The sequence below is a fragment of the Anopheles stephensi genome, chromosome 2 (genome assembly GCF_013141755.1).
Source record: "Anopheles stephensi strain Indian chromosome 2, UCI_ANSTEP_V1.0, whole genome shotgun sequence".
NCBI lineage: Eukaryota > Metazoa > Arthropoda > Insecta > Diptera > Culicidae > Anopheles > Anopheles stephensi.
Genome location: NC_050202.1, coordinates 5,436,430 through 5,460,646, shown reverse-complemented (window position 1 = coordinate 5,460,646; position 24,217 = coordinate 5,436,430). Strand labels below are relative to the sequence as shown.

The 24,217-nt window shown below is 49.4% G+C and overlaps 4 protein-coding genes across 14 annotated transcripts; all 4 read right to left on the bottom strand.

The window, feature by feature from the left end:
* Window positions 1-62: 62 nt before the first annotated feature.
* LOC118508215 (protein strawberry notch) lies at window positions 63-11,464 on the bottom strand. The gene is made up of 12 exons (XM_036047796.1): window positions 10,697-11,464; window positions 9,440-9,572; window positions 6,761-7,111; window positions 4,887-5,101; window positions 4,709-4,799; window positions 4,247-4,632; window positions 3,752-4,158; window positions 3,513-3,666; window positions 1,553-3,434; window positions 1,343-1,481; window positions 903-1,260; window positions 63-837 (listed from the first exon to the last, which is right to left on the bottom strand). Exons 1-12 carry the CDS (start codon window positions 10,706-10,708, stop codon window positions 592-594), a joined length of 4,374 nt encoding a protein of 1,457 aa, XP_035903689.1. The 5' UTR covers window positions 10,709-11,464; the 3' UTR covers window positions 63-591.
* Window positions 11,465-11,839: 375 nt separating this feature from the next.
* On the bottom strand, window positions 11,840-16,001 carry LOC118508216 (ceramide synthase). 10 transcript variants are annotated; one of them, XR_004905762.1, is made up of 7 exons: window positions 15,845-16,001; window positions 14,755-15,277; window positions 14,207-14,669; window positions 13,895-14,125; window positions 13,732-13,830; window positions 13,453-13,659; window positions 11,840-13,348 (listed from the first exon to the last, which is right to left on the bottom strand). XR_004905762.1 is itself a non-coding variant. In XM_036047797.1 (6 exons), exons 2-6 carry the CDS (start codon window positions 15,021-15,023, stop codon window positions 13,528-13,530), a joined length of 1,194 nt encoding a protein of 397 aa, XP_035903690.1. In that variant the 5' UTR covers window positions 15,024-15,277; window positions 15,845-16,001; the 3' UTR covers window positions 11,840-13,527. The 10 variants fall into 10 exon arrangements, 7 of the variants coding, with proteins under 7 accessions (XP_035903690.1, XP_035903696.1, XP_035903691.1 ...); XR_004905764.1 differs by having other exon boundaries at window positions 13,457-13,659; XR_004905765.1 differs by lacking the exon at window positions 15,845-16,001 and adding an exon at window positions 15,359-15,764.
* Window positions 16,002-16,196: 195 nt separating this feature from the next.
* LOC118508213 (alkaline phosphatase, tissue-nonspecific isozyme-like) lies at window positions 16,197-18,076 on the bottom strand. Its single transcript, XM_036047793.1, has 3 exons — window positions 17,593-18,076; window positions 16,630-17,527; window positions 16,197-16,557 (listed from the first exon to the last, which is right to left on the bottom strand). The coding sequence occupies exons 1-3, from the start codon at window positions 17,876-17,878 to the stop codon at window positions 16,344-16,346; spliced, it is 1,398 nt and encodes a 465-aa protein (XP_035903686.1). The 5' UTR covers window positions 17,879-18,076; the 3' UTR covers window positions 16,197-16,343.
* Window positions 18,077-18,679: 603 nt separating this feature from the next.
* Window positions 18,680-24,063, bottom strand: LOC118508214 (eukaryotic translation initiation factor 5). Of its 2 annotated transcripts, none has more exons than XM_036047795.1 (7): window positions 23,940-24,063; window positions 22,786-23,107; window positions 22,447-22,543; window positions 22,048-22,355; window positions 20,887-21,528; window positions 20,521-20,805; window positions 18,680-20,319 (listed from the first exon to the last, which is right to left on the bottom strand). In XM_036047795.1, exons 6-7 carry the CDS (start codon window positions 20,731-20,733, stop codon window positions 19,141-19,143), a joined length of 1,392 nt encoding a protein of 463 aa, XP_035903688.1. In that variant the 5' UTR covers window positions 20,734-20,805; window positions 20,887-21,528; window positions 22,048-22,355; window positions 22,447-22,543; window positions 22,786-23,107; window positions 23,940-24,063; the 3' UTR covers window positions 18,680-19,140. The 2 variants fall into 2 exon arrangements, with proteins under 2 accessions (XP_035903688.1, XP_035903687.1); XM_036047794.1 differs by having other exon boundaries at window positions 23,881-24,038.
* Between the last annotated feature and the right edge of the window lie 154 nt (window positions 24,064-24,217).

Genomic DNA, 24,217 nt, shown 5'->3' with positions numbered 1-24,217 from the left:
AGACAGGATTACATGCGGATGATTTCAGGGATTGCTCGGGGTGTTTCCGGTTGTGGTTGTTGTTTTTTTTTCACTAAATCCTTTATTGGCTATCTTCTCCGATTGGGCACGAGAGAGAGAGATATCGCTAGTAGATCTCACTGAAAGTAGGGATAACATTACAGGCAGACAGGCGACGACAGAAGTACATACGGTGAAACGATCGAAGGCGGGCGCATTTGTTCTTAAAGTGCTGGCCAGCTGGTTCAAGTGTCAACGCTCGGGTTCGTTGTTAAAACTAGGATAATTTATACAAAAACTTTACAACGCAAAATAGGTTCTTCTTCGAAGGACACCAGTCGCTACTAAACTAAACTTGGGGAATCTTGCGTTTTACCACTACCATAAGACGGACTACTCTATTTTGAATGTGTGTGTGTGTGTGGATTGCGACCGTTTGCAGGATCACGGCTTTGTCTTGTATCGAAAACAAAAGCGAAATATCTCCACTCGTTTTCAGTTCCCCGAGCAAGAGAACGGCGGAACCGGCGCACGTCGGACGTTGTCGGAATCAGTAGCATTGAGCATGGGTGATGGGTTTACATTCGAACTTTACTGATCGTCAAAGATCACCTCGTCCACCTTCTCGGAATCGGTGGCCAGATCCTTTACCAGCTGCTCGACGCAGTTCTTTGGAATGAGCGTACCGACGATCTTCACACCTTCCTTCGTCTTCAGCCGGATCACCTGCAGCCGGGACTGGGCGCCGATGCGCGCCGCCAAACTATTCTCGACCCGGGCCCACACGGCCAGTACCGAGCCGGACAGCACGCTGTACGTACGGCGTCGTAAACCGACCTACGAAAAAAACCCCGAGTGTTAGCGGATGCCCGTTTTCAAGGAAAGAATTGGCGCTTCCTTACCTCACACTCATGCCCGAGCGAAACGTTACGACACTGGCCCTTCCAGTAGCTGTGCGAGCAGGTGTTGATCGACGCGTCGTACAGCTGCGTCCAGTGCGGTTCCGCTTCCGTGCTGAGCACCTTTTTGTACTTTTTCTCCAGCTCGGCTAGCGTCTCGTGCTTGAACTGGAGGCCCGTGTTGGGATGGTAGAGCTGGAACAGGGTGGCCTCCTTCCTGCCCTTCGCATCCCGGTCCCCGGTCAGCGTTTTCTTCTTGGCCGGATTCTCGATCTCGATTGCCAGTATCACGTTGTACTTACCGTTGCGGGGATGTTGCGAGATGTAGAAACCCTCCTTTTCGCCACCGAGTTCTGCCCATCTGGAGGGTGGTGAAGGAGAAACGGACCCTTTTTTTGTACCAAAAATCAAGTAAAATTGAAGATAAGAGAAGAGCTACTTACTTGTCGATTGCTTCCTGCCAGATCATGCCACGCTCCACCTTAACGACGTGCAGCTCGGTCGGCGCAATGCCGGTAGAATGTTTGCGGGCAAATCGGATCAGCTTGATGCGTGTCACGTTCTCGCCTGCTGCACCAAGATCTATTGAAAAACGCACACAGATAAGCACAAAAGAAACGAACAGTCCCCCACCCCCCCCCCCCCTCACGTACCTAAAATGCCCAAATCGAATCGGCCCCGCTTCTTCGCCTGCTCGATCGTAGCCTCCAGGGTGTCGGTAAAGTATTTGAACAGCCGGTTCTGCAGCTCGACCGGCATGCCGAGGATACGGTTGAGGAACTTCGATATGTTGTTGTAGTCCTTGTCCAGGCTCAGCACGCCCGGCATCTGTTCGCTGTTGACGATCAAACCCACGCCAACGAGCGCGCCCGCCACGTCCTTGAAGAAATCGCCCTGATAGTCGGCCGGCGGGGGTACGATCGGTGCCTCGTAACCCATGATCGTCTTCATCACCGCCTCCAGCGCCGTCCGGCCGTACTTGTTGTCGATGTTAAACTGCGACAAATCGCGCGTTTCAGTCGCGCGCCGGTCACCGTGCGTGAGGGCACCGAGCGACTCGAGCCGTTTGGCTACGGTTGAGGCGAAGCGCCGCTCACCGGCCAGGTCTGAGATAAGGAACATGTATTCGGGTGCGTTCACCTGGTTCGAGCGATGCGTACGGCCAAACTGCTGAATTGCCCGGTCGGCGGACCACGGCAGCTCGAGCGTTATGTGTACGCGTCGTCGCTGGTTTCGAACCCGTCGGTCGCTTTGCAGCGAAATACCGCTCGAGGCTGCTTCGGAGATGATTGCCACATCCTTGGTGCCGTCCATGAAGCGTTGCTTTTCCGTTATGTTAAGCGTTTCCAGCGGGACGTCCTGCTCCGAGCGCGACTCGTACTGAATGGAACCGTCGTCGTTCTGTACCACCCGCCCCTTGCGACCCGTCATTTCGGCAACGTTTTCCGGACCGCCCAGCTCGTCGATTAGCTGATCGAGCGTGTTGGCCGGAAGCCGATCGCCTAAACGCTCTATCTTCGCCAACAGCTCGTCCTTCATCTGGCACGCCCGTTCGATGGCATCCTTGGGCGGTGGACCACCGGCCAGCTGGATCGAGAACCCGTTGCTGGACTGAATCGTGGTGGGCTTCGTGTCGGTTTGCTTCTTCGTCAGGTGCGCCTGTATCTTGTCCTGCGTGCTGACCGGTTTCTTCCTTGCGGCCGTTGCAGCAACCGCCATCGGAGTAGCGGCAGCAGTAGAAGACTTACCTTTCGTCTTCACCTTCGACGATCTGCTAACGGACGATTTCGTTTTGCTGCTCACCCACGGATCATCGTCGTCGCTGCCCGACCCGGTAAAGAATGGATTGTACTCGTCGCTCTGGCTGGCAGCACTGTCGTAGTGGTCGTCGTTGTCGCTCTCTTCCGGTTCACTGTCCGACGGTTGAAAGTCCGATTCGTTCGACCGTTTCGGCGAAGAAGCAGACGACGACGCATCCGACGACGAACCATCGTCCTCGTCCGACGAACCGTCGTTTCTGGAACGCTTTGTCTTTGGCACGCCCGCCACTTTCGTTGCAGCCATTCCGGCCCGCTTACGTTTCGCGTCCCGCCCGGTCGACGATGCGGCAGCAGCCTGCTCCTTCCTGCTACGGGCAATATCGTCCAGAATACTGTTCAGCTGGGTACGATTTTCCGTCAACCCCAGCAACCGATTGATACGGTTTCGATCCGGCGCTGGGAAATGTTTTTCCACCAACGACTGCAGGACACCTTTGGCGGTGGAAACGAAATCGCTCAGCTCACCATCGTCACGCTCGAGCTGCTCGAGCGTGCGCGCTTCGCCGGTCGATTGCAACCCGATGACGACGCACTTGCCGTACTTGATGGCTTCCCGGGCCACCTTCACGGCGTGGTTCACCTTCGACGCGATGCACAGATACTTGAAGAAACGCTGATGCGCCGACCAGAACTGGCCCCACATCGTTTTCTTCATGCGGCTCTCGGCATCGATCAGTTCTGCCGCTTCGGTAAACTTTTGCATCGCTTCCACCCACTGTACAGGCGAAAAAAGGGAACGGCAGCTGTAAGTAGCAGTCTTCGGTGTTGCCGCGTTTGATTTGAACATATTTACCAGCTCAACAGACGCATCGTACACCTGCTTAAAGTCCTTCGTCAGCGGTACCTCCTCTATCTTGAACGTTACACCGTGGAAGCTGAGCTGTCGGGCAATGTACATTCCACGCTGCTTCATATCCATTGCCACAATTTCCATCGCACCGACTCCACTGATACGACAACGGGAAAAGGAAGGTAATAATCAGCCCACACACACACACACACACACCAAAAAATCCCCTCAACTATACTTACCGCTTTTCAACGGCCTGTATAAAATCGTTAAACGAAGGAAAGGGCGTTCCCTGGCCCCATATTCCCAACCGCACCATGTACGCCATGTTGCGCGGCTCGGACGCGCCCGTAGCGGACGCATACACTACGCGCGCCTTCGGCAGCTTGTTCTGCAGCTCCAACGCCGTCAGACCCGTTTTGGTCGGTTTGCTCGACCCGACCGGGCACAAGTTCTTCGCCTTGTGACACTCGTCAAACACGATCACACCATCAAAGTCTGGGCCGCACCACTGGAGCAGCTGCTTCAACCGTGACTTGTACTTTCCCGCCGTGCTTTGCGACTCCCCGATCAGGGCGGAGTATGTGCCGAATATAACACCCTTCTTGACGTTGTGATTAACGGAGGAGTTAATTTTGGCATACTTTAGCTGCGAGGGGGCAGGGACAGAGAACGATACCACATTAATATACACTGCTGGTACTGTTTGATAATCGATTTTCAGCCTCATCATTTACCTTGTTCAGTGCAAGCACCTCGATTTTCCCCGCTCCAATGTCCCGCAAATCCCGTTCCGCATCGTACCGCAGATCGTTCGACACCGATATCCAGATGGATTTTTTGCGCCCCTTCAGATAGTTCTCGTAGATAATGCCGGCGATCGTGCGGCCCTTACCAACACCCGCTCCGTCGCCGATCAAAAAGCCGGCCCGCGTACCGTCCGGCAGTAGGTGGGCGTGGGCCTGGCTCGCGTACGTTATCGATTCTAGCTGCAGCGCACTCAACAACCCACCGTTGATCGTCTCCGGGGGGATGGATACCTGGTAGTAAACGTCGCTCGGTTCCACGGAAGATAGCGAAGCCGTTTCCACCACCGGATCCGGATGCTTTTTACCGATTTTCACTGCATTGTGGAAAGAAGGGGGAGGAAATCAAATCATAGCTCAAAAACCACCCGTTTTGCTTGATTTGCACCCTACATTTTGCGGGCCAGTATTCCGCGTACGTTTCCGCCACACCCATCTCTTCGTCCTCCGCTTCTTCCTCTTCGGGCATTTGGTTCAACTGCAGCTGCAAACAAACAAACAAACAAAGCATTAGCATTAACGTGCAGGAAGGCGACGGTTTCTGTGCCAACTACAAAACAACGGACTGTACCTTGCTGGGATCCGCCATCACCATCTGTGAGATCAATTGCGTCGGTATGCCGCTGGTCAGGTAGTGCGGGTTGGCCACCAGCATCGCTTGCAGGTTTTGCAACATTAGCTGGTTGGTCATGATTTTGTTCATGCTGTCGGCACCGATCGTGCTGGTGGTGCCGCCACCACCGGCGAGCGATGAGTTTCCACCGTACCCCATGCCGGACATTTCCACTGGAGGGAAGAGAAACAAAAGTGAGTGAGATAGAAACATAAATCAATGTCATTAAATATGTATCTACTTTATAACGAAATAATAACCAAACAAGAGGACAGTAGCGCAAAACAACTAAACCCGTAAAAACTGTCAAAAAGAAACCTAAAAAGGAGAAAGGAACACACACACACATGCATAAAGTAGCAATGTAGAACAGAAGATGACACATTTCAGCGTAAAACCCAGCTTCCTTGGCCAGTTCAGCCACCGATTGCATTTAATTGCATTCAGATTCAGATCGAGGATTAGTGTCCGGAAATGCGCATCAAACGCACATCCGTTTCCCCGCCCAAAAGCGAATCTACGAGAAGACGTCTCACACCATTGGAATCGATTTCCACTAGACGATGCAATGTTCGATACAATTCCGGTGAACCATCAAACAACTGAAAAACAATCATTCAAATAAATAAAATCCAGAAACACTAACCTTCCCGCAGTAAATCAGATAAAGAAAGAAATGTATAATGCATGCCAATAAGCGAAAGAATATGTTTCACTACTATATGAAGCAAGGACGAAAAAATATACTTAGACACTCGTGTAAAACCAATACACAAGCTTGCTCAAATCAGCAATCTTGGTCATCTCGTGACAATTATTCTATAACCCCTTCGAATTGTGTCAAAAGGAAGAAGGGAAAACGGGGACAGCAAAAAAAAAAACGCAATCCATTCAACAACGTAAGGGTCTAGGAAAAAAAAGAAGGCAGAACCATTTCACCGGCGCAGTAACCCGGAAGGGCCCGGTAACTTACTCTGCGCCAGCAGAGTGGCAATGCTCGGTGGATAGTAGCTTCCCAGGCCGCCCAGTATGCTGGTCGCTCCCGGGGGTATCGTTCCAGTGATCGGTGGAGCGACTGTCGCGGTCGTCACCGTTGCCACAGCTGCCGACTGCATCGTGCCCTTCGTCGTCCCGATCGGCTTGGTATGACCGACACCGCTAGGACCACCACCACCACCCACCACCCAATGTTGACTTCCACCCACCGACGACGACGACGACGCAGAAGATGAAGATGCACTCGATGGACCAGCACCGCCCGCCGTGGACATCTTTCGTCCTTCACCGACTGCACCGCGACACCGAATAATGCCGGTTCCATAGTGAGGGCAAGTAAATAGGTACAGGAGGAGCGCAAGGATATGGTGGGAAAGGACAAATAATTTATGCAACGCGATGCATCGAGATTAGCATGCGAGGGTGCGCGACGCGGGCAATGATTGGGATTTATGTACACCAGCAAAACACCGACGCAAGATGATGATTTTCGTTGACCAGTCGCGAGGAAATATGTTCGATAAAGCGATGGACGGACGGCGAACGGGAATGGAAGAAAACGAGACACAAACAAGACGGGGCAAGTTAGCGAACAAAGCATGAAATTAGGTGTAGAAAGCATGTGCATCGTCCTGTGCGAAACCAGCCAGAGATTAATGCAATTAATCCGACTAAAGCTATGGCTGGCAGCAGCAGGATGCCCACGCCTAACCGCATCCGATACGTTTTTTTGTTTTCTGTTTTTTGTCGTGTCGGTTCTTAAAAGGCACCTCCGTCTCTCTCACGCAGCTCTCCAAAATATACTAAGATTCTGGGTGAACGATTACACTACTCACCACTGCCACCGGTGCCCGGTGTCGTACCAACCCCACCTAACCTTGCACCGACGCTTGGCTTCATGGCGGTTGTGTTGTAGCCGCCGGTGCCACCACTTGCCGCCGCAATCGAATCTTTGGAAGGTTGCTTCATCACAAAGTTGCTGATCTTGTTCAGCTGCTGCTGCGCCGGTTGTTGTTTGTGCTGCTGCTGCTGTGGCTGTTGGGGCTGTGGGTCGGTTTTGCTAATGCCGGTCGCTGCCATACCGATCCGGTTCAATCCAGTAGCGCCAACGACGTTCGAACTGCTGGCCGCTTCCGTTTTGTACTTCTTCGTTAGCGTGGCAACCGTTGCAAGATCTTTCCCACCGCCTAGAATCAAGAAGCAAACAGACAGAAGCGTTAGTGGTGAGGTTTTATGTAGGGAAAACTGGGATAAAATTGTTGGAGCAATGTTGCCCCTGAATGCAGCCACACTTTTGTACCTTTTCTTGAAGAAGCTAACAACCACCACTCTAGCGTAGCAGTGCGGAAGCCTCTGCTCAAGAACTCAAGAACACCACACCACCAAGGGAGGCACAATAATCGATAATTTTAGGCTCGGTCGGTCAGAAGAGTAGACAGCACCTGCGGCGGTTGGTACCACGTCTTTCACGTCTTGACACATGCGAGCTAATAATTCAACTGACGAACGCACAAATAACGAACAGAGCCCTTTGCCAACACGACCGGCGGTACGGCCCACCCATCCACAGCCATCTCGGCGCTTTGCTTCACAATTAGACGAGGCGAAAGGGTTGAGAGGATGGTTCGCTTCTTAACGCACCGCGCGCGCCATTTGCTTACTCGCGTCCGCGGAAACACCACGCAGGACTCAATCATCGTCGTTTTAGCCGAGCGGATGTTTAGAGACGTGAGCTAGGGAAGGGGGGGTGGGCGATAGAATCGCGAACACAATTCATATAGCCCACAGGATAGCCCACCCGGCCCAGAAGCACTATGGGCCGGAAGCAGTCATAAGACAATTTTGTGGGTTTTCTGAAGAGCTACACAATTTTCTATACTTATACTGACTGGCAATTCTACCCGAAGAAAGATATATAAGTATACGCTTTATCCTATTTTAGACCAATTTTTCCTGCTTATTCAAAATTAAAGTTTAGCACCCTCGATTGAAAAAAGGGGTTACCCTGACTTATTTGCCATATCCCGGGCATGTTCGATTATTCCAAGAACCTCGAACGGTCTCGGCCTGCCATTTATAGCTTTCTGTGACTTCATTTTACCCGGAGTACAGTAGTCAGCCCTACGTACGGGGAGGCGCGCTCCAGATCGGATTTGAACCCCGGTCCGTTATCGCATCGGCCACCGGACCACCCCAATCATTACTTAGGATTACTCCTTCTTATGCCTTAAAAACGATAATAGAGAGGACACATCTCGATATCCACCATGTTCCCCTGTTCCGGGGCACACCCCATAGTGCGAAAGTGTTGGAGGAAAACTTTCTAAACGAAGGAAGAGGGGGGAGCGCACTCCATCATATCACCGCCACCTCTTGACAACGGTTTAGCGCGGCGGGTTGTGAGGGTTGTCGCGATCCTTAGGAGAATCACCCAGCATCGAATGGGCGGAAGAGAGAGAGAGAGAGAGAGCACCACGCTAGCAAGAGTGAACAAATAGGACAAACTTTAAACGAAGGAATTGAAGGCCTACTTATGCAAAAGAGGGGGGGGGGGGGGCGAGTATTTTGGGTTTTGCAGAAGCAAGCGGCGGTGGTGAGCTGGTGTGGGCGACGAGAAGAATCTTTCACCGAAAGGGTTCGGGCTTCGGGTTTCGGTATCGAGCGAAGACGCTCACCACCACCACCACCCACACCTGCTTTTGCCATGTGCTGCGAGGTTTTGTTGCTCGTGAGAAATTCGCCAAACGGATTCCCATTAAGTCGTGCAGCAGGCAAGCACCGGACGATTTCGGACAGAGCATCGGATGGGTCGCGTACATCGCGCGCCTCACTTGACGATGTCCTGCAAAGCGTGGCGATTAGAGAGGCGCTGGAGTGGGCGCACAAGAAAATTGAATCGATTCGTGTGTGTGTCTGTGTGTGTGTGTGTGTGCCACAATAATATATACATAAAATCGGGCTGTCGTATAAGTACACACGCGCGCCATAGAAGATAATATGGCGAGCATGGAAACATAAACCTGTAAAATCCGCGCCACCGCTGCAAGTGGGCGGATAAACTATGCGAGCGGCTATCATTGTACACAAGCCAAAGGACAAATATATTCCTATCCGGTGCGGCCCGGTACGTCTGTGTGTGCACAGGGCATGACCGGTTAGTTATTAGTACGCATTAGCGATGATTTCGATTGCTTCACTCTCTATCTCTCTTTCTGCACTTCCGTCTATTTCCCTGCCATCCTGGGAAAGTCTTACCGATGCATTCTGGGTGTTTCCATCGATGCAACTCTGGCTGACAACATAGATATACATAACCGTGACTGGGCTTTCGCGCCAGAGAGATGAATTACAACATATCCTGTTCTCTGTGCAACACACATTTAACGACCGATCGGTGGTTCCAATAGATATACTAATACTATTTACAATCGCTTGAATCCTGGCCTTACAATACTGATAATTTGATCAGCAGCGAATAATTTACTGGCCGTTGGTCGAGGCGTATACATATTTACCTGGTACTTCAATCTCGTCCGGATCTTCATCGTCGTCGAAATCAGAGTCAGTTGAATCGCCTCCCTTGTCGTCGGCCTCTTCCTCCTCGTCGTCATCATCCTCTTCAATACCGTAGGAAGACTTCTTCAGCGCCTACAAGAGAAAGCAAAACGGAATTGATTATAGTACTTTTCTATGAGTTTTTAGGATTATTTCATCAGTCATCCTTCGTAAATAACGCCCTAACATATATTTATATTGTAAATAATACAAATTTTAATTAAATTTTGTACAAATCATTCATTATTTAATAAATAATAAAACAAATTTACTCAATAAAAACCAAATGTACTTATAAATAAGCGAACCAGATATTCAAGGAACAGAAGTCCAATGCAAAAACGAAATCAGTATAAAGAAAAGAACAACATTAAGAACAAAAAACGCATGGCATGCTGTGCAACCTGTTTACTGGCGTTACCACGTGTTTCTAAACACGTTGCACGCTACGACGAGGACCTCGCTCGTCAAGTTATGCAAACCGTACAAAACAATTATGTTCAAATGGTTTTTTTTTTTACTGTTTAATATAGCAATAAAATTGCATTTTTTCTTATTTTCGTGTACTTGTAGTCTGGAGGGGAATGTTCAAATTTATTTTACCAACACCCACCCAGCTTCTTTTGCAGTAGCCGGCTGTTTTGCAATAAGCAATAAGCTGGGTGAACAAAGTTGTTCAAACAATTGAAACTATTATGGGAAAATGTGGACACATCTACATACAATAAACCTTCGATCCATTTCCGACAAACCAAAGAATTTTTACAATTCTACGCATTTTGTGCCAGAGGACATCCCAAAAGATTTCAGCTTGTCCAGAGCGGCCTACTAGATTCACAACCTGCATCACCCTACACATCTGCTCCTTTCCCCTCACGTACTGTCAAAAGGTGACAGTCGCTCCCGAGTGCCTTTTTTGTTGGTTATGTTGTTTCCTCCCGCAAACTCCCATCCCATGCAAAGGATATTGGAATGAAACAAATGCTACCTTTGCGGCATCGAAAGTGGCAAAAGCTTGTCGGCACATTTTTACGGCCGTTTAGCGCTGAAAAAAAAGATTGCAAACAATTGTTCCGACCGGGAGCATGCAGGCTAAAAGTTGCCGGTCATGAGCCGAATTTGACAGCACCCGGTGATAGATGCTCTGGACCTGGTCCTGGGCGGACCGGGAGGTGCGATTGCTTTGAAGGACGTAAAAACCAAAACAAAAAAATTACCATTCGATTCATGCTGGTTTCCTTCACGTCGGTCTTGCAGCTTTTGCGTGGAACTCGCACCTTCCACCGATCACTGCCGCGAATGCCGGAATGTATTCGTAAACTATTTTCACGCCGTTTTGCGTTGCACTTTCGCAGTCACTACCAGCACATCCGGGGGATCCGTGTTGATGGTGCGCTACTGCTGCCTGCACCAATGCCGCTGCAGCTGTTTTTAGCTAACCACTTGCGGACACACTCCTACCGTCACGAAACCGCATCAATCCCCCTTCACCGACACACTACTGGCCCGATTATTCCGGTTCCTGTGCACACTTGTGTGCTTGCCGGATCGGTCACGGGCAAAATCGACGATCTCACAACACACTGCACTGCACAGCCACGAGATAGCTGGTTTGAGGGGTGGGCTGTGAAGCGTACAGGAAGCACCCGACGTACGCTCGCCCCAATGGAAAGGAATCGCCGACCGACTTCCCGAGCCAAGGATTGTACGCGAATATTCAAAACAATCTTTACCGACTTGTTATTTACGTAATGCGCACAGCTTTCGCTTCGGGACACGCACACTTGGCAACTGTGAGGTGTGGGCGTCGATTAAGTACAACTGCGAAGGCTTTATTTTACCAGGCGTGGGGAAAAACACACACAATTTGCGAGGCGAGCGTGAAAATCGAGGCTTGCTTGTACCACGGCAATGTAATATCGCGTTTTGTTCAGGAACGGGTTCAGGAGACGAAGGTTAACCATGTGTGCGCGCCCTGCTCGTTGGATGACGTTTGACGTTTGGGCCCGTGTGTTTAAACAGCCCGGTCGAGTACTTCCACAGTGTTATCGATTGAAGTCTTGATCGAACGAATTAAATTGGCCGTTGGATTCGATTTAGCTGTAAATCTTATTTTTTTTTATTCACTGCTGTAAGTCATTTACTAATACAGTGTCCCGACATGCACACATATAGAGCTCAAAATCCTTCTGACCTTTGCACAAAGCTTTCTGCCAAGCTTACGCTAAGAAGAACAACCTCACAGGCCTCACGATGCCCACAGATGATCGCCGTAAAATCCACCTTCACACCGGTTCTCGGATGGCCCTCGCGGGCCTAGCACTAGAATAAAGTGTAAATTCCAACCCAACAAAGGCTACTACAAAGTTCCAGTACACATTATATTTTTTATGTAAATTGGTACACAAACACAACACATCCCTCGTACAAGAATTCCAGCGACGGGGGCTTTTTTTCCACCATCATCTTTTCACATTGTTGCAATTGGAATAGTAGGTGCAAGGTGCGATACAAAAGGGATTGCAACGTTACGCCTTCATCCTATAGTTTGCCTTGCTATAAACAACCCTCAGCAGCAGCACCACCTCCGGGAGGCCAAATCCCTTTTCGCATCGCAAGATTGTTTCGTTTTCATTTCAAAATCTCTCCAGAAAATTTTTGTGTGTATGTATGTAAGCCAATTATTACGCTACCTCATCTGCTACCGCGCCTACAAGACAGTCTATCTGTTCAACCTAAATTTGATACGCTATTCCGTCTTTCCGTCCGAATGTAATGATTTGATCATGGGCCGCGTTCAGGGTGAGCGATACCGGATTCTCCCTCAAATGTATTTCAACAAACATGGTTTGGTTGTCTTTACATCCCCGCATTTTTTTTTTCTTATGATTTCGCTCGTCCGTTCGACTCGCCGCCCTCTTGCTGTGTGCCTAAACAACAACATGGTAAACATCACACTAATATGAAAGCTCCATTGATTATTAGTTATATGAATATTTTTTGTTTGTTTTACTATCGGTTTGCTTTTCTTTCGGCTTGCTTCTGCTCTAATCTCACCGTTAGTCCTTAGTAACTGCCCCATTCGCGCACTCACGGTTCAATGTGTCTGTGTGGGCTGTGGTGGTGTACATGTATAACCGTACTCTTGTAAACTAGTTCGCACGAAAACGTTGTGCGCTGTTGTTTGCTAAATGTTTTGTAGAAAAAATGCACAAAAAAGTCTATCACCTACCGATAAGAGATGTTCGCTGTATAAGTAATGGTTGTGTTGTTGCTCCTGCTCCTGCATCGAAGCCACCACCGCGCGTGTATGCTCCTCTACTAACAACAATACAATATAGTATAATATGTATGGGGATGCGCGTGCGTATGTTTATGTGTATGGGAAGGGTATTTATGTATGATCGTAATCCTACGTTTGGTTTTGTTGCATCATTTGCGTGGTATAACTTATCAAGGGGCATTCACAAATAAACAAACCGCGTTCGTACAGTGGACACTTCGCCCAAAAGAACACCGCTGGAAGATCCTGTGTGTTTGTGTATGTTTGAACATATCCCTGTGGCTGAGCGCATTGTTTGTTGTTGCAGTGTTAAGAGCTATTACATGTTCCTGTTTACATATAGAGTGAACAAAAAACAAAACAAAAGGAAACACAAATACTATGACTAGTAAACTAAGCAGCAGCACATTTTGTTCTATCTTGGTTGTCAACATGGAAGTGAGTAAGTTGTCCCTGCTAAAGATCTCCCATCCTCGCTAGCCGTCTTTTTCTTCTCCGACCCTTCCGTCACGTCCGATTATTCCATGCGGCGCTATTCACTCACGTCGCTCAATGCCTCGCAATGCCTCGTCAACGTTGAATCATACTACATCGAACATGTCGGTGAATATACATTCAAATTACACACAAAATAACACTTATTCATTAACATTTACTAAGATGTCAATGCCCTATAGAGTCAATGCTCACCCACTTTCGCCGCCCCCTTTTTCCTGCCCAAAACGCGCTCTTGTTGTCCGACTGTTGCCTAAACACTGTTTATCCTTACATTAGAGACCGTACTTCACTATCTTTGGATTGGGAAGCTTTCATGGTTTCCCCGTTGGTGGACACTTCGTTTGCGCACGAGTTGGCCGCAAGCTTTGTGTTGCGTTTGTTTTTCGGTGGGAAAAATACCTACAAAAGAAAGGCGTGAAATAACGCTTGAGCACAGTTTGCCAAACAGGGTAGAGCTCTAGCCAACAGTACCTTCATTGCACCTCGCACCATCAAACGGAACCAGTAGAGTTGGGGCAGAAACAGTGCCAAAATGCTTGCTTTGCATCCCCACGGCAGATTCCATACGGCCTGGAATAATAAAAAAACGGGAGTTACATGACGCAGTAGAGAAGTATTTCGCTATCGGTAGTACCTCAAAAAATGGTTTGTTCACCACCTGGCTGTAGTAGTAGCAGACGTACGGCATTAGAAAGACGCGACACCAGAAGAACGTGACCAGCATCACCAGCCCGTTGATCACGTACAGTTTCGACTGTTTCAATCCCATCACGCTCAAAATGCTACGGAATGATACGAACGGTGTGGAAAGCTCCATCATAAACATGAAGCTAAACACACAATCACCCAGTCCACCGCGAAGATACTGGAAAAGAGAAAAGGACAGAGTGGTCTCGTTACTAGTACTCTTGACTGATCAGCGCCGCAAGCCTACTATGATATTTACCGATATGACAACCAACCCATACGACCCGATGAACAGATGATGGAACACCATCAAAGGATGCGTTGACAGATATTTGGCAAAGCTTGGAATACCCAGTTTGCACGGATTCACGAACGAAAGTGTGCCCTGCCCCACACTGGGAATGTCGTCCAGCGCCTGCAGTGTCTTTTCCGCCAGTGCTCCATTCGCTGCCGTGCCGCCGTTGCTTCCAGCGCCCACGTTATTATTATCCCCGGCCACTGCCGAGCTTTGCAAGCCGAGCTTTACCTTTATCTTAATAGCTGCTTCAGCGGCGTAGATTTTGTACATCGACCAAAGGTCGTAGAAAAAGTACGATGCCGCAAACCACGCGTACGACTCGGATAGGAAGTGGGAGGCGTGCAGAAAGTTTCTCGGGCATGACCAGCGGCACACAAACAGTCCGGCAATGCAGGAAAAGGCGGCCTGTACGGCGGAGACGAGCCTGAAACGTGGGGTAGAGAGAAAAATCGTACGTTAGTGATCGTTCCGAGCGTTTTTTCACTCCCGCCCGTCCGGCGCGTACGTACTTGTTCGTTATGTCCAGCACATCGGAAACGCGCAACCGGTAGCGCTTGACGAAGCTGTGCCCGAACGGTGTCCTCAGCAGCAGTTTGTTGAGAAACTCGGTAAGTGCGACAAAGTACACGAACCCGAAGCTGATAAGCAGCGCACCTTTCTGCACCGATATGCGATCACTCGGGTTGAGCGTGGACAGACTGGCGCATGCCACCGCAAACGAACCGACCGAGTAGAGCAGGGAAAAGACACAGCTCCGTGTGTCGAGCTTTTCCACCATCGTGCGTATCGTCGCGTCGTGCGCGTTTCCGTTCCGTTACGGTATTACTCGATTCAATCAAAAGAGGTCGATGGTCGAGGGAGCAGCTCGAGTATGAATCGAGTCTTCTTAGATGTTTTTAGAACTCCTTCCGGGGCGGGGTGGGGGATAAAAATCACTGCAATCGATGTTACAATTATTTCACCACAGCTGCTGCATTTTCACCCTACCGGATGTTGCCCTCCGCCAGCGAACGCTGCACTGTTCAATGTTCGCTGTATAAAAGTGAAAAGAAGCACAACAAAAACCGGGTCAACAGAAGTCAATTAAAATGGTAAATAAATCGCACCACGCACGCGATCCACCCCAATCAGTCGACGCACAGGGAGTGATTCAACGGGGACGACGACCACGACGACTTTCGATGAATGTTATGGCTCCGCACTGCTGTGGACTTCCACTCTTACATAATGTTCTCCACACTCTTCAAAGGCGGCTTTCGGAAGGTTGCTTGCTGTTGTTTTGCGCGATTGTAAGCACATCCGTGATCCCCGCTTCACCCTTATCGCGCTTGTGGCGGCGGCTAGGTGCACGGGAAGATGGTGAGGGAAGCAAGAAGGCCTGAGACTGATAAGCTACCCAGCCACTTAGAGCGAGCGTGTGAACAGCAGCAAAACAACCGATCGTGAAGGTGTGCAGCCCATGCACGTGCCATCAATCGGCCATCTCCATTAGCAGGTTACGGGGCGCTGTGCTCGTAGCTCGCTCACCGAATCCAGCTGCTACAATTCGTCCCCGAGCACAGAGGGATCCTGCAATGTTTAACGCTAAATTCCACCTACCCACAAATGACGACGCGAAATTGAGTGTGTGTTGTCTGCTCGTTCCACTCCGTTTTCGTCGTCGCTGCCACCGTTGCCTTCTCCTCCACAGGTGTGTCGTAAACGCACACTCGCATTCAGGACGCGCTGTCACTATTTCATAACTTGGCAAAATGTCAAAAAAGCTCCAGTGACTTTGTTGTTGATGTTGTTCCTTTGCTGTCATGGCATGGTTGAACGCTGCGGAACGTGTGTCTGTTCTGAGGTTGTTTCAGTGCGCGAGGCAAATCGGGTAGAAGAGAATGGAAAATAACCAACGGCAACCGATTTTTTTTTTCATTATAGCACTACCGCGTTAACCTACGCAACAGAGTGTTAAAAGTGATTATTTATTAATTGCTGCATACAAAATTGGACGCACTATAACAGTAGAATATCTATACCTTTGCACATTAAACTAGGCATTGGCTGGCGTGCATCGAACGTCCCCCCTTGCACTCTCGCAAGACGTTGATGCTCTTCACACTATTTGTAGTATAAGATTCGTCAGATCTGCATCCCTGAAGCGCCCTATGCGTGCTGCGTACGAGATGAAATGCGCCAGGAACGTTTCGTTGTGCACCCGATGCAACAGGTGGGACATCGGTCCAATGGCGTGCACCGTCGCAAACCCAGCATCTCCATCCCGGACGTCAGAACGTACCACGACGATTAAACTGTCGTCCAGAGCGCCGCTAGAAGTGGTGTAGACGATTAATGATTTATAAGTAAGCCACACCAAACAAGCAAAAACCCCCCTAACTCACCTAAGCTTCTTGAGTGTTGCTCGTACCGCCGAATCGATCTCCCTTGGCACAACAACCTGAGCGTCTGAGGGATCTGCAATGGCAACCAGCACAAATCCTTCCGGACTTTCCAGCACGTTCAAAGCTCCTACCACCAAATCGCGAAAAGCAGTTGATTCCGCCAGAGCTGACTGATCGTACAATCCGAGACTATACTCAGCATCATGTAGTGTGGGATCTAACAGGTCGCTCAACTCGTTCACTACTTTATAGCTGGTGCCTTCCACCAGGCGCTCATTTTCCCATTCCGCTTCGAACGCTTCCCGGCAAAATTCATCCGGACAAGTAAGCTTCCCAGCGATCACGTTCAGCTTCTTGCCAACCGGTCCGCGCAGTAGCTGCGAGCGCACGTCGGGGCACAGCAGCATGTCTGGGCTATCGTGCAGCCAGCTAGCATTAGCCGCATGCGCATACAGTGCAGCTGGGAACGGTTGTACGATCTCCCCGTTCGTTATCACCCCGGTGCGACGGCCAACGGTTTGAGCCCACTGCAAGATCGAAGCGGCCTGATGATGATGATGATGATGCGTGCTGCTGCTGTTTGGCGTGCTGACGCATGTATCCCAAGGCTTAACGGCCGAATCGAACCCGATCGTGTGCCAGCCGGTTTCAATGCCACAGAACATGGAGGTCGGACTGAATGATGCACGTGCTGTGCGTTCCACCATCGTCGTCGGTCGAAGCAACGCTAGGTGAGGAAACGATTCCCAGATTGGTCGCGGGTAGTCGCCAAAGGACGGCACCGCACTGTCCAGGGCTACGAACAGGATGACATTTTTCGCACGTTTCTTGTTCTCTTCCACCACGCGAAATGCATTGCGCAGTTCGGCTAGATTTGAGTCAAACCAAACAGCTTGCTCTGGAATACAAGAGAGGTACATTTGAGAGGATCATTTCGTTCTTCACCGCAAAGGCCCTTGCTACCTGGGGGCAAGTCTTCGGTGAAAAGGTCCACCGTGGCGACGACCTGTCCTTCGTTTTCGTACACCACTATGAACCCGACACACAGCAGCACGATTGCGAATACAATCGCGATCAACAGGCCGACGCACAGGGCACTAAATCCGCAGCCTTCGGTACGTCTTGCGAAGCGTTTACCAGCATTCTCACGATCTCTGGCACCACCGTCCAGGTAGCTGCTCCACTGTTGTGCACTGAAGGATCCTTCTGCCGAGTCGATTGTCGCTACGTTGAACTCTTCCCGTGCCATCTTATGTGATGGGGCATGTGATCGGGCAGATTACGCTTGAAACGGCGCACCTCAAGCACCAGTAGGATCAGCTATAGTCAAGTGAGTGATCGCGCACTGTAGAACGATAAGATACTGCACGCTATTAACGTGGATAAGATGATGTGTTCGGGAGATGTTTATGATACCCGTCCGTGCGAGCGGTGGTAGTTGCGCTATGTTTGCGTAGTATGCGCATACACAGAGCGAGGCAAAGTAGATTGTTCCCTCCCCACCGCGGCAAGTTCACATGAGTTTTACAATGCCCGATAATTATCATCAGCCCCGGATCGGATACCTCTCAACGACATTCAAATGGACACATCGAACAGTTGCATTTTGCATCGGATCGGCTTGCCCTTAGAAGAGTCGCAATTATTTCTTTCCTCGATCGCCATTCGGTGATGATTACGCCTTGATGACAACAACGCGGTGCTGCTAGGTGCTGTTTGACCCAATCAGGTAGTAACTAGATCCTGATGAAACTGCTCCACTGTTCTCCAAAGCACGTGTCGCGACGGATTAAATACAGCCAGACACCCACCAGAAGTCAATGTAGACCCACTCTATGAGGAAGGTCATTGGAGTCTGGTCATGGTCATGTCATGAGAATGGCACCAGACGACCGCAAGCCCGGTAAAGGGTTTGATTAGGTTAATGCGTCTAGAAAAGCGGGTTCGAGCATCTCTGCAATCATCCAACACCGTAGCGTAAATAGTCTTAGTCCGTCGTAGCGTAGTAGACAACAACTTGGGTGGTGGCAATCAAAACAAAAACATATTAAAGGAGATCTTTTTTTTCATATGCTTTTATTGCGCTCTAACATAGGAAAGATTATGAGATACAGGAGAGTTGCATGACGTAGCAGTGCTTGTGATTCGCCTGTTCACATAAACGACATAAAATGGGCTTACAGCGATACGTGTATTAGGAATGGATTCCCCGATTAGGATTTAAGCAAACAAGAAAACATAAACACGAATTGAGCCCGGGGAAAAAACAACGGCTACCACCCCATGATAATTTAAAACCAAGTAGAAAGCAAAAGGCATAATTAGAAGAAAAAAACAACAAATCGTAATAGCGATTTCATATCGACAAAAGCGAGTGAAAAGAAAACCGTATTTAAACCCAGCAAGAGAGAGAGAAAAGCGTGTCTAGCAAAACTGTCGTCAAAAGGATATCGCGCACGAAACACTCTCTCACACACACACACACAAAGCGCGCGCCCGAAGAAAGGAAGCTTAGATATCGTCGATGTTCAGATCTTCGCCATCCTCGTCATCCTCCTCGAGCGATGCCTTGGCCAGCTTCTTCGGGTCCGGTTTGGCCGGCTCCTTGCGCAGCGAGTCCACCTTGGCACGGTCGTCGTACTCGATCTCGACCTCCGAATCGTCGTCCTCCTCGGATGACTCTTCCTCCTCCGCCTCCTGCAGCCACTGGACGAAGGGTTTGGCGCGCTCGTGGATCTGTGCGGCGACCTCCTTCGACACGTACTTCTTGCTCACCTTCTGCGACCAGTCCAGTATCACCTTCTCGTCCAGCACGTCGCTATCGTAGAGCAGCTTCAGTATGCCCGGCACCTTGTCCATCAGCTTCTCGGCGTGCATCGCAATCGTAAGCTCCAGCCCACCGATAAAGTACTTCTGCGCCTTCTTGTCCTCGTGGGTGAAACGGAGCAGCAGGTTACGGTACTTGCGGGCCTCCTGGATGATGTTGGCGGTGAACAGCAGCTCCACCAGGACGAGCGTTGCCTTCGACTGGATATCGAGCCGGCTCGCCTCGGTCACGAGCTCCTTGTGCACCTGCACGTTGTCCAGCTCGTTAGCGTCACGCTTCCGCTTCACCAGCTCGTAGAAGATGTTGATGCGCTCCTTTTCCGATTTGTCGAAATCGTCCGACACCGTCATGTTCTTCGCGCCGTCGGTCAGATCCTGCATACGGGCCCGTACCGCTTCCTCCGACGTGTCCACCGTCCAGCTCACATCATCCTCACCGTTCTGGTCGCCCGCATTGCCAGCGATCGAACCGTTCGGTGACTCGTCACCACCGTTCGCTTCGGCACCGTTCTCCGTGGTACCGCCGTTGGTGGTGTTCAGCCCAACCGTCGAGTCGTCTCCGTTCTCGCCCTTCTTGGTGCGCTTGCTACGCTTACCCTCGGTCAGCGACGCTCCCTGGCTGGCCGGGTTCACGTTCGGTGGATTTTTGATGATGAACGTGTTCACCTTGTGGTTCACCTCGAGCGGACCGTGAAAACCGCACGCCTTGCAGCCCTGCGAGATCGTACCCTTCTTGGACGATACAATCAGATCCGTCTCCGGGTTGTCGCACTCCGGGCACAGGACGAACTTGCGGATGAAGCCGTCGAGCAGATCCTGCAGCTTGGTGGCATCGTGCGATCCATTCACAATGAAACGCTCGTTCTAGAAATCGTTACAAAAACGAAACAACAAAAACATTGTTTTATGTTGCGATAGTTTGTCTTTTGATCGTTCAGCAACTCGACATCAATAATATTCAGAGGCCTCTCTACTGGCCTTGCTTACGGTTACACATATATGCCGAGGTCCTCAATTCTACTCTGTTCAGCCTAACGCCAGGATTTTCTGTTTTAAAATACGTACCTTATGATCGAATTGAGTTTGGGCTCCTAGCTCGCAACCGAAATACTTCGTCGGGTAGGTTGCAGGACGACCGATCGCTCGCGCCACCTCCGCCATGTTCACGATTACCGTTTTAATGCCGTTGCCTTTACCCTCTACCTTCGCATTGATGCGAGGCATCTTGTACCGGTAGAAGATATCGGTCACATTGCGATTCACGTTGACGGTAGCCATTTTTGCGAAATGGGAGACGCGACTTGACGACGAAACTCTTCACGCGCGATTCTATGAAACGATCAGGCGCAACTACAAACAAAACCGCACATTAATGTTGTACCGCACTGGGCGACGACGGTCACGAAGAGCACACCAATGCTTCGTACTTACCTAAACCACAATCTTAGCTCCAGAGCGCAAGTGAACAGGCGCGAAGCAAAAGGAAAGGCTTTCCCAGTGATGGGCTCTCGGCTGGACCGTAACTTCGGCGCCACGACCCCAGTCCAGCTAGCAGCTTCTCGCTACACAGCGCGCCTTCGCAGTGTGTTCAGCGTTTTACTTCATGCAAGCAATTGCGTCCCCTTGCGGCTCGATGGCAAGCGCGACATACGCAAGGGTTTGTGTATGTGTTGGGGAGGTCACAGGTGATCGTTGGAGGAGAAAATTATGAGCTTTTAACGAAACCAACGGCACTGCTGCTGCTCCAGGCTGACCAAATTCATCTGTTCGCGCACGCGACGATCGTTACAGATCGGGCGGGTTCGGAGCTGCAGAGCGGTGTTGGCGTCAAATGCGGCGTCGTTTTCCAATCGTTTGCTGGAGGATGTTGCTAGCAAAAGCATTTGTAGGATGATGGTGTGCTGGCGGTGTCAGGTGTTGGAAATTGATGATTTCGTTCTGTAGAACAGCCGTTTCAAACAGCCCTTTTCAAAACGCGCGAGGATCCTTTACCAAATGTGGTCTGTGGTTTGGTTCGGAACTAGTGCGAACTATTTGTGTTATTCTCCAGGTGGGGGTTTACTGATCGACACGCTGCATTGGGTTGTGTATCCGTCAAAACAAGGCAGCCATAGTTTCGCGCACACGGTCAGTTAATGGGGAGCGGAGGGGAGGGCGGGAGAGATCAGCAAAAATGCCAAAGAAAATGAAAAACAAACAGAAAGAAACATAAAATAGTTAATTCACCTTAGCTACGGTTAAAAACCACATAAGCAAAAGAGAGGTGTGTGAAGAAAAAGAAGGAAAGTAAACAAATGATAACGGAATAAGATTAAGATGATGATTGGTTTGCACGATCACTCTACTTCAAACAGAACTTCTTGCGTTCTCGTGGTTTGTGGAAATGCGGTTTGACCGTTTGGTTTTTCTTTTAACTCGGAATCCACCAATGACTTCCAACGACACGGATAGATTACTAGCAGCTCGAATTCAGGAGATTGTATCGGGGGCTTCAAACTATGCCCCTTTGTTTTGTTTTCGTTTTGCGAGTAAGAAAGTCTCTCTTTCACGTCTGGGTTCGATAAATGTGTGCGCAGTTATCAAAATAATCACCTTTTCCTGCCTTCTCTCCTTCTCTCATAAACACACACCACCACCAATCTTTCTTCCGCGGAAAACTGTCCTTCCAGTTTCGGCAAAACGCTGCTTCTAGCATACGCGATTGACTCGAAGCGGTGGTACAGAGCGGTGTTCCGTTCCACTGTTTGTTTGGGCGCAAGAATAGTACAAATGGATGCTTCTTATAACACGAGTTTTTAAATTAAAAATTTACAGAGATGCCTAGTAGTTGGGGGTACAGTTTTCACGTTTCCCTGAACGGCTGTAATTTCCGGTGTCTATTGCTAGAATATTTTGAAGTCCTGCCGAAAGAGAGAGAGAGAGAGAGGGAGAGATCATGTCATTGCGTGGTAAGTTGGGATGTTAAATGAGTCCGGCGAACTTGACACGTACCTATGACTTTTGCTGCTTCTATGCGAAATCATGCACGTCGTACCACTGAAACTCCTTAATATGGGAGATAGCGGTGCCTCTTTGAGTGCTGGTGTTTCTGTAATGAGATGGCGTAGTGAAATATATATTTTTTTACATTAATTGCTTATGTAAGGCTGCAATGGACTTTAGTTATAATGGTTGCTGCAGATTTGCAATGCATACACTCTCACTGGAGTAAGCTGGAAACTTTTTTGTTGTTGTTGGCAAATATTCTTTGCCTACTATCCCACCAATGGGCGCTGCCGTGGCAACCCAAAGGTATCCCCCCCATCTCTCGTTATACGATTTCACACTTACCTTGTACGCTTTCTAAAGTCATATAAAACGATAGGCGCCGCTCCAGGCGATCCTTGCTGGTGGTAATCAATAGAAACAACAGTGCACTTTCAAAGGTATGGGCGGGGGCAGAAGATGGCAGAAACCAAAAGCTCACACTTCTTCCACCGCTATGAGCAGGATGAGAGGCCGATGAATGTACGAGAGGGGGGCTTTATGCCTGCTACGGATGAAACTCTACTGCTGCAGCAGCTGTGTAATATGAATTTCCAGCAGCACTAGGAATTTGCACTCTACGTACGTCTGGAAATGTCGTCCACACCAGTAGCGAAACGAAATATGGCTGCAAAAAGAGTGAGAGAGAGAGCGAGAGCGAGAGAAGAGATAGAAAGAAAAACACGGTGAAAAAGAATCAAATTATAAGAAAAAAAAAATCTTTTTACATTGCGAGGAAAAATTGTAAATTTTCTCTGTGCCATAGTGATTAGAATTCTATTACCCTGTGAATAGAAAGAGTTCACTGTAACAGGAAAAAAATGAAACGTCTTTCTCCTCAAATTAGTAATTTGGCCCCAGCAGTGACACTCTTAGCACGTACTGTCTATGTAGTGGTATCTAGGGTATTGGTAAAAATATGGCGATTGGGGTTCGACAGCTTATCATCCCCCCCTTCCCTGATTGGTGGCAGTAGGTACGTGTAATTTCACACACCAGACAGAGGGTGAAAAGTTTCTTTTCATTTTCCGTCTAATAAATGCTCATTATATTTCGATACTCAGCTAGGAGTACCATTTCGGTTCCAATCGTTACACATTTTCATTACGCAAGTAGAGGGACACAGACACACCACCACCAGCTGCAGCAACAGAGCCGTGGGGGATCAGCCACAATGCAAAATTTTCAGACGGTTCATACGTAAGCGAGAACCACCGATTGGGGTTCACAGGGTGCTAGAGCGAGACAAAATCTACCACGTCTCATTTCTGCCAGCTAGCTGCTACTCGCAGCAGCGCTAATCTCATCACAGGCGGAGCAATGATTTCGACGAGGAAAGAAAGCAGCCTGTTTCTGCTGTGCATGCAATTCGATGCACTAGAACCGGGATGCAGTACTTACGATCGAAATGATGCACGGTACACGGATTTATGAAGCAAATTGAACGATTTTTCACTCACAGTAAGGTAGGTTACCGTTTTCCACACAACTTGAAAAGTCACCGATTGCTAGAGAAGTGAGGAACAAATTTTGCTAGAACGTGATAAAACGCATGTTCCGCAGTCGGACCCAGCAGTGGTTTCGTGTGACCATGGTATTATGACGTCATGCATAGGTCTATCTCTGTCGCACAACCGTCTGAATGCGAAAGTGAGCACAGTACACATGAGTGATGGCTACGCTTTCGCGGGGATCTGCGGAGTAGCTGAATTAGGAGAGCTCAGCTGTACATTTTATT

Bases quoted from the DNA above. Each gene is read 5' to 3' on its own strand.
- LOC118508215 (XM_036047796.1), bottom strand. The intron at 4,800-4,886 runs GTACAGTCCGTT...GTTTGTTTGCAG, and splicing joins TGATGGCGGATCCCAGCAAG to CTGCAGTTGAACCAAATGCC. The intron at 1,261-1,342 runs GTAAGTAGCTCT...ACCACCCTCCAG, and splicing joins TGGCAGGAAGCAATCGACAA to ATGGGCAGAACTCGGTGGCG.
- LOC118508216 (XM_036047797.1), bottom strand. From the start codon at position 15,023: ATGGTGGAAAAGCTCGACACACGGAGCTGTGTCTTTTCCCTGCTCTAC. The intron at 14,670-14,754 runs GTACGTACGCGC...CCCACGTTTCAG, and splicing joins GTGCTGGACATAACGAACAA to GCTCGTCTCCGCCGTACAGG. The intron at 13,831-13,894 runs GTACTACCGATA...TTATTATTCCAG, and splicing joins TGAACAAACCATTTTTTGAG to GCCGTATGGAATCTGCCGTG.
- LOC118508214 (XM_036047795.1), bottom strand. From the start codon at position 20,733: ATGGCTACCGTCAACGTGAATCGCAATGTGACCGATATCTTCTACCGG. The intron at 20,320-20,520 runs GTACGTATTTTA...AACGATTTCTAG, and splicing joins AAACTCAATTCGATCATAAG to AACGAGCGTTTCATTGTGAA.
- LOC118508213 (XM_036047793.1), bottom strand. From the start codon at position 17,878: ATGGCACGGGAAGAGTTCAACGTAGCGACAATCGACTCGGCAGAAGGA. The intron at 17,528-17,592 runs GTAGCAAGGGCC...CTTGTATTCCAG, and splicing joins CACCGAAGACTTGCCCCCAG to AGCAAGCTGTTTGGTTTGAC. The intron at 16,558-16,629 runs GTGAGTTAGGGG...CACCACTTCTAG, and splicing joins GCAACACTCAAGAAGCTTAG to CGGCGCTCTGGACGACAGTT.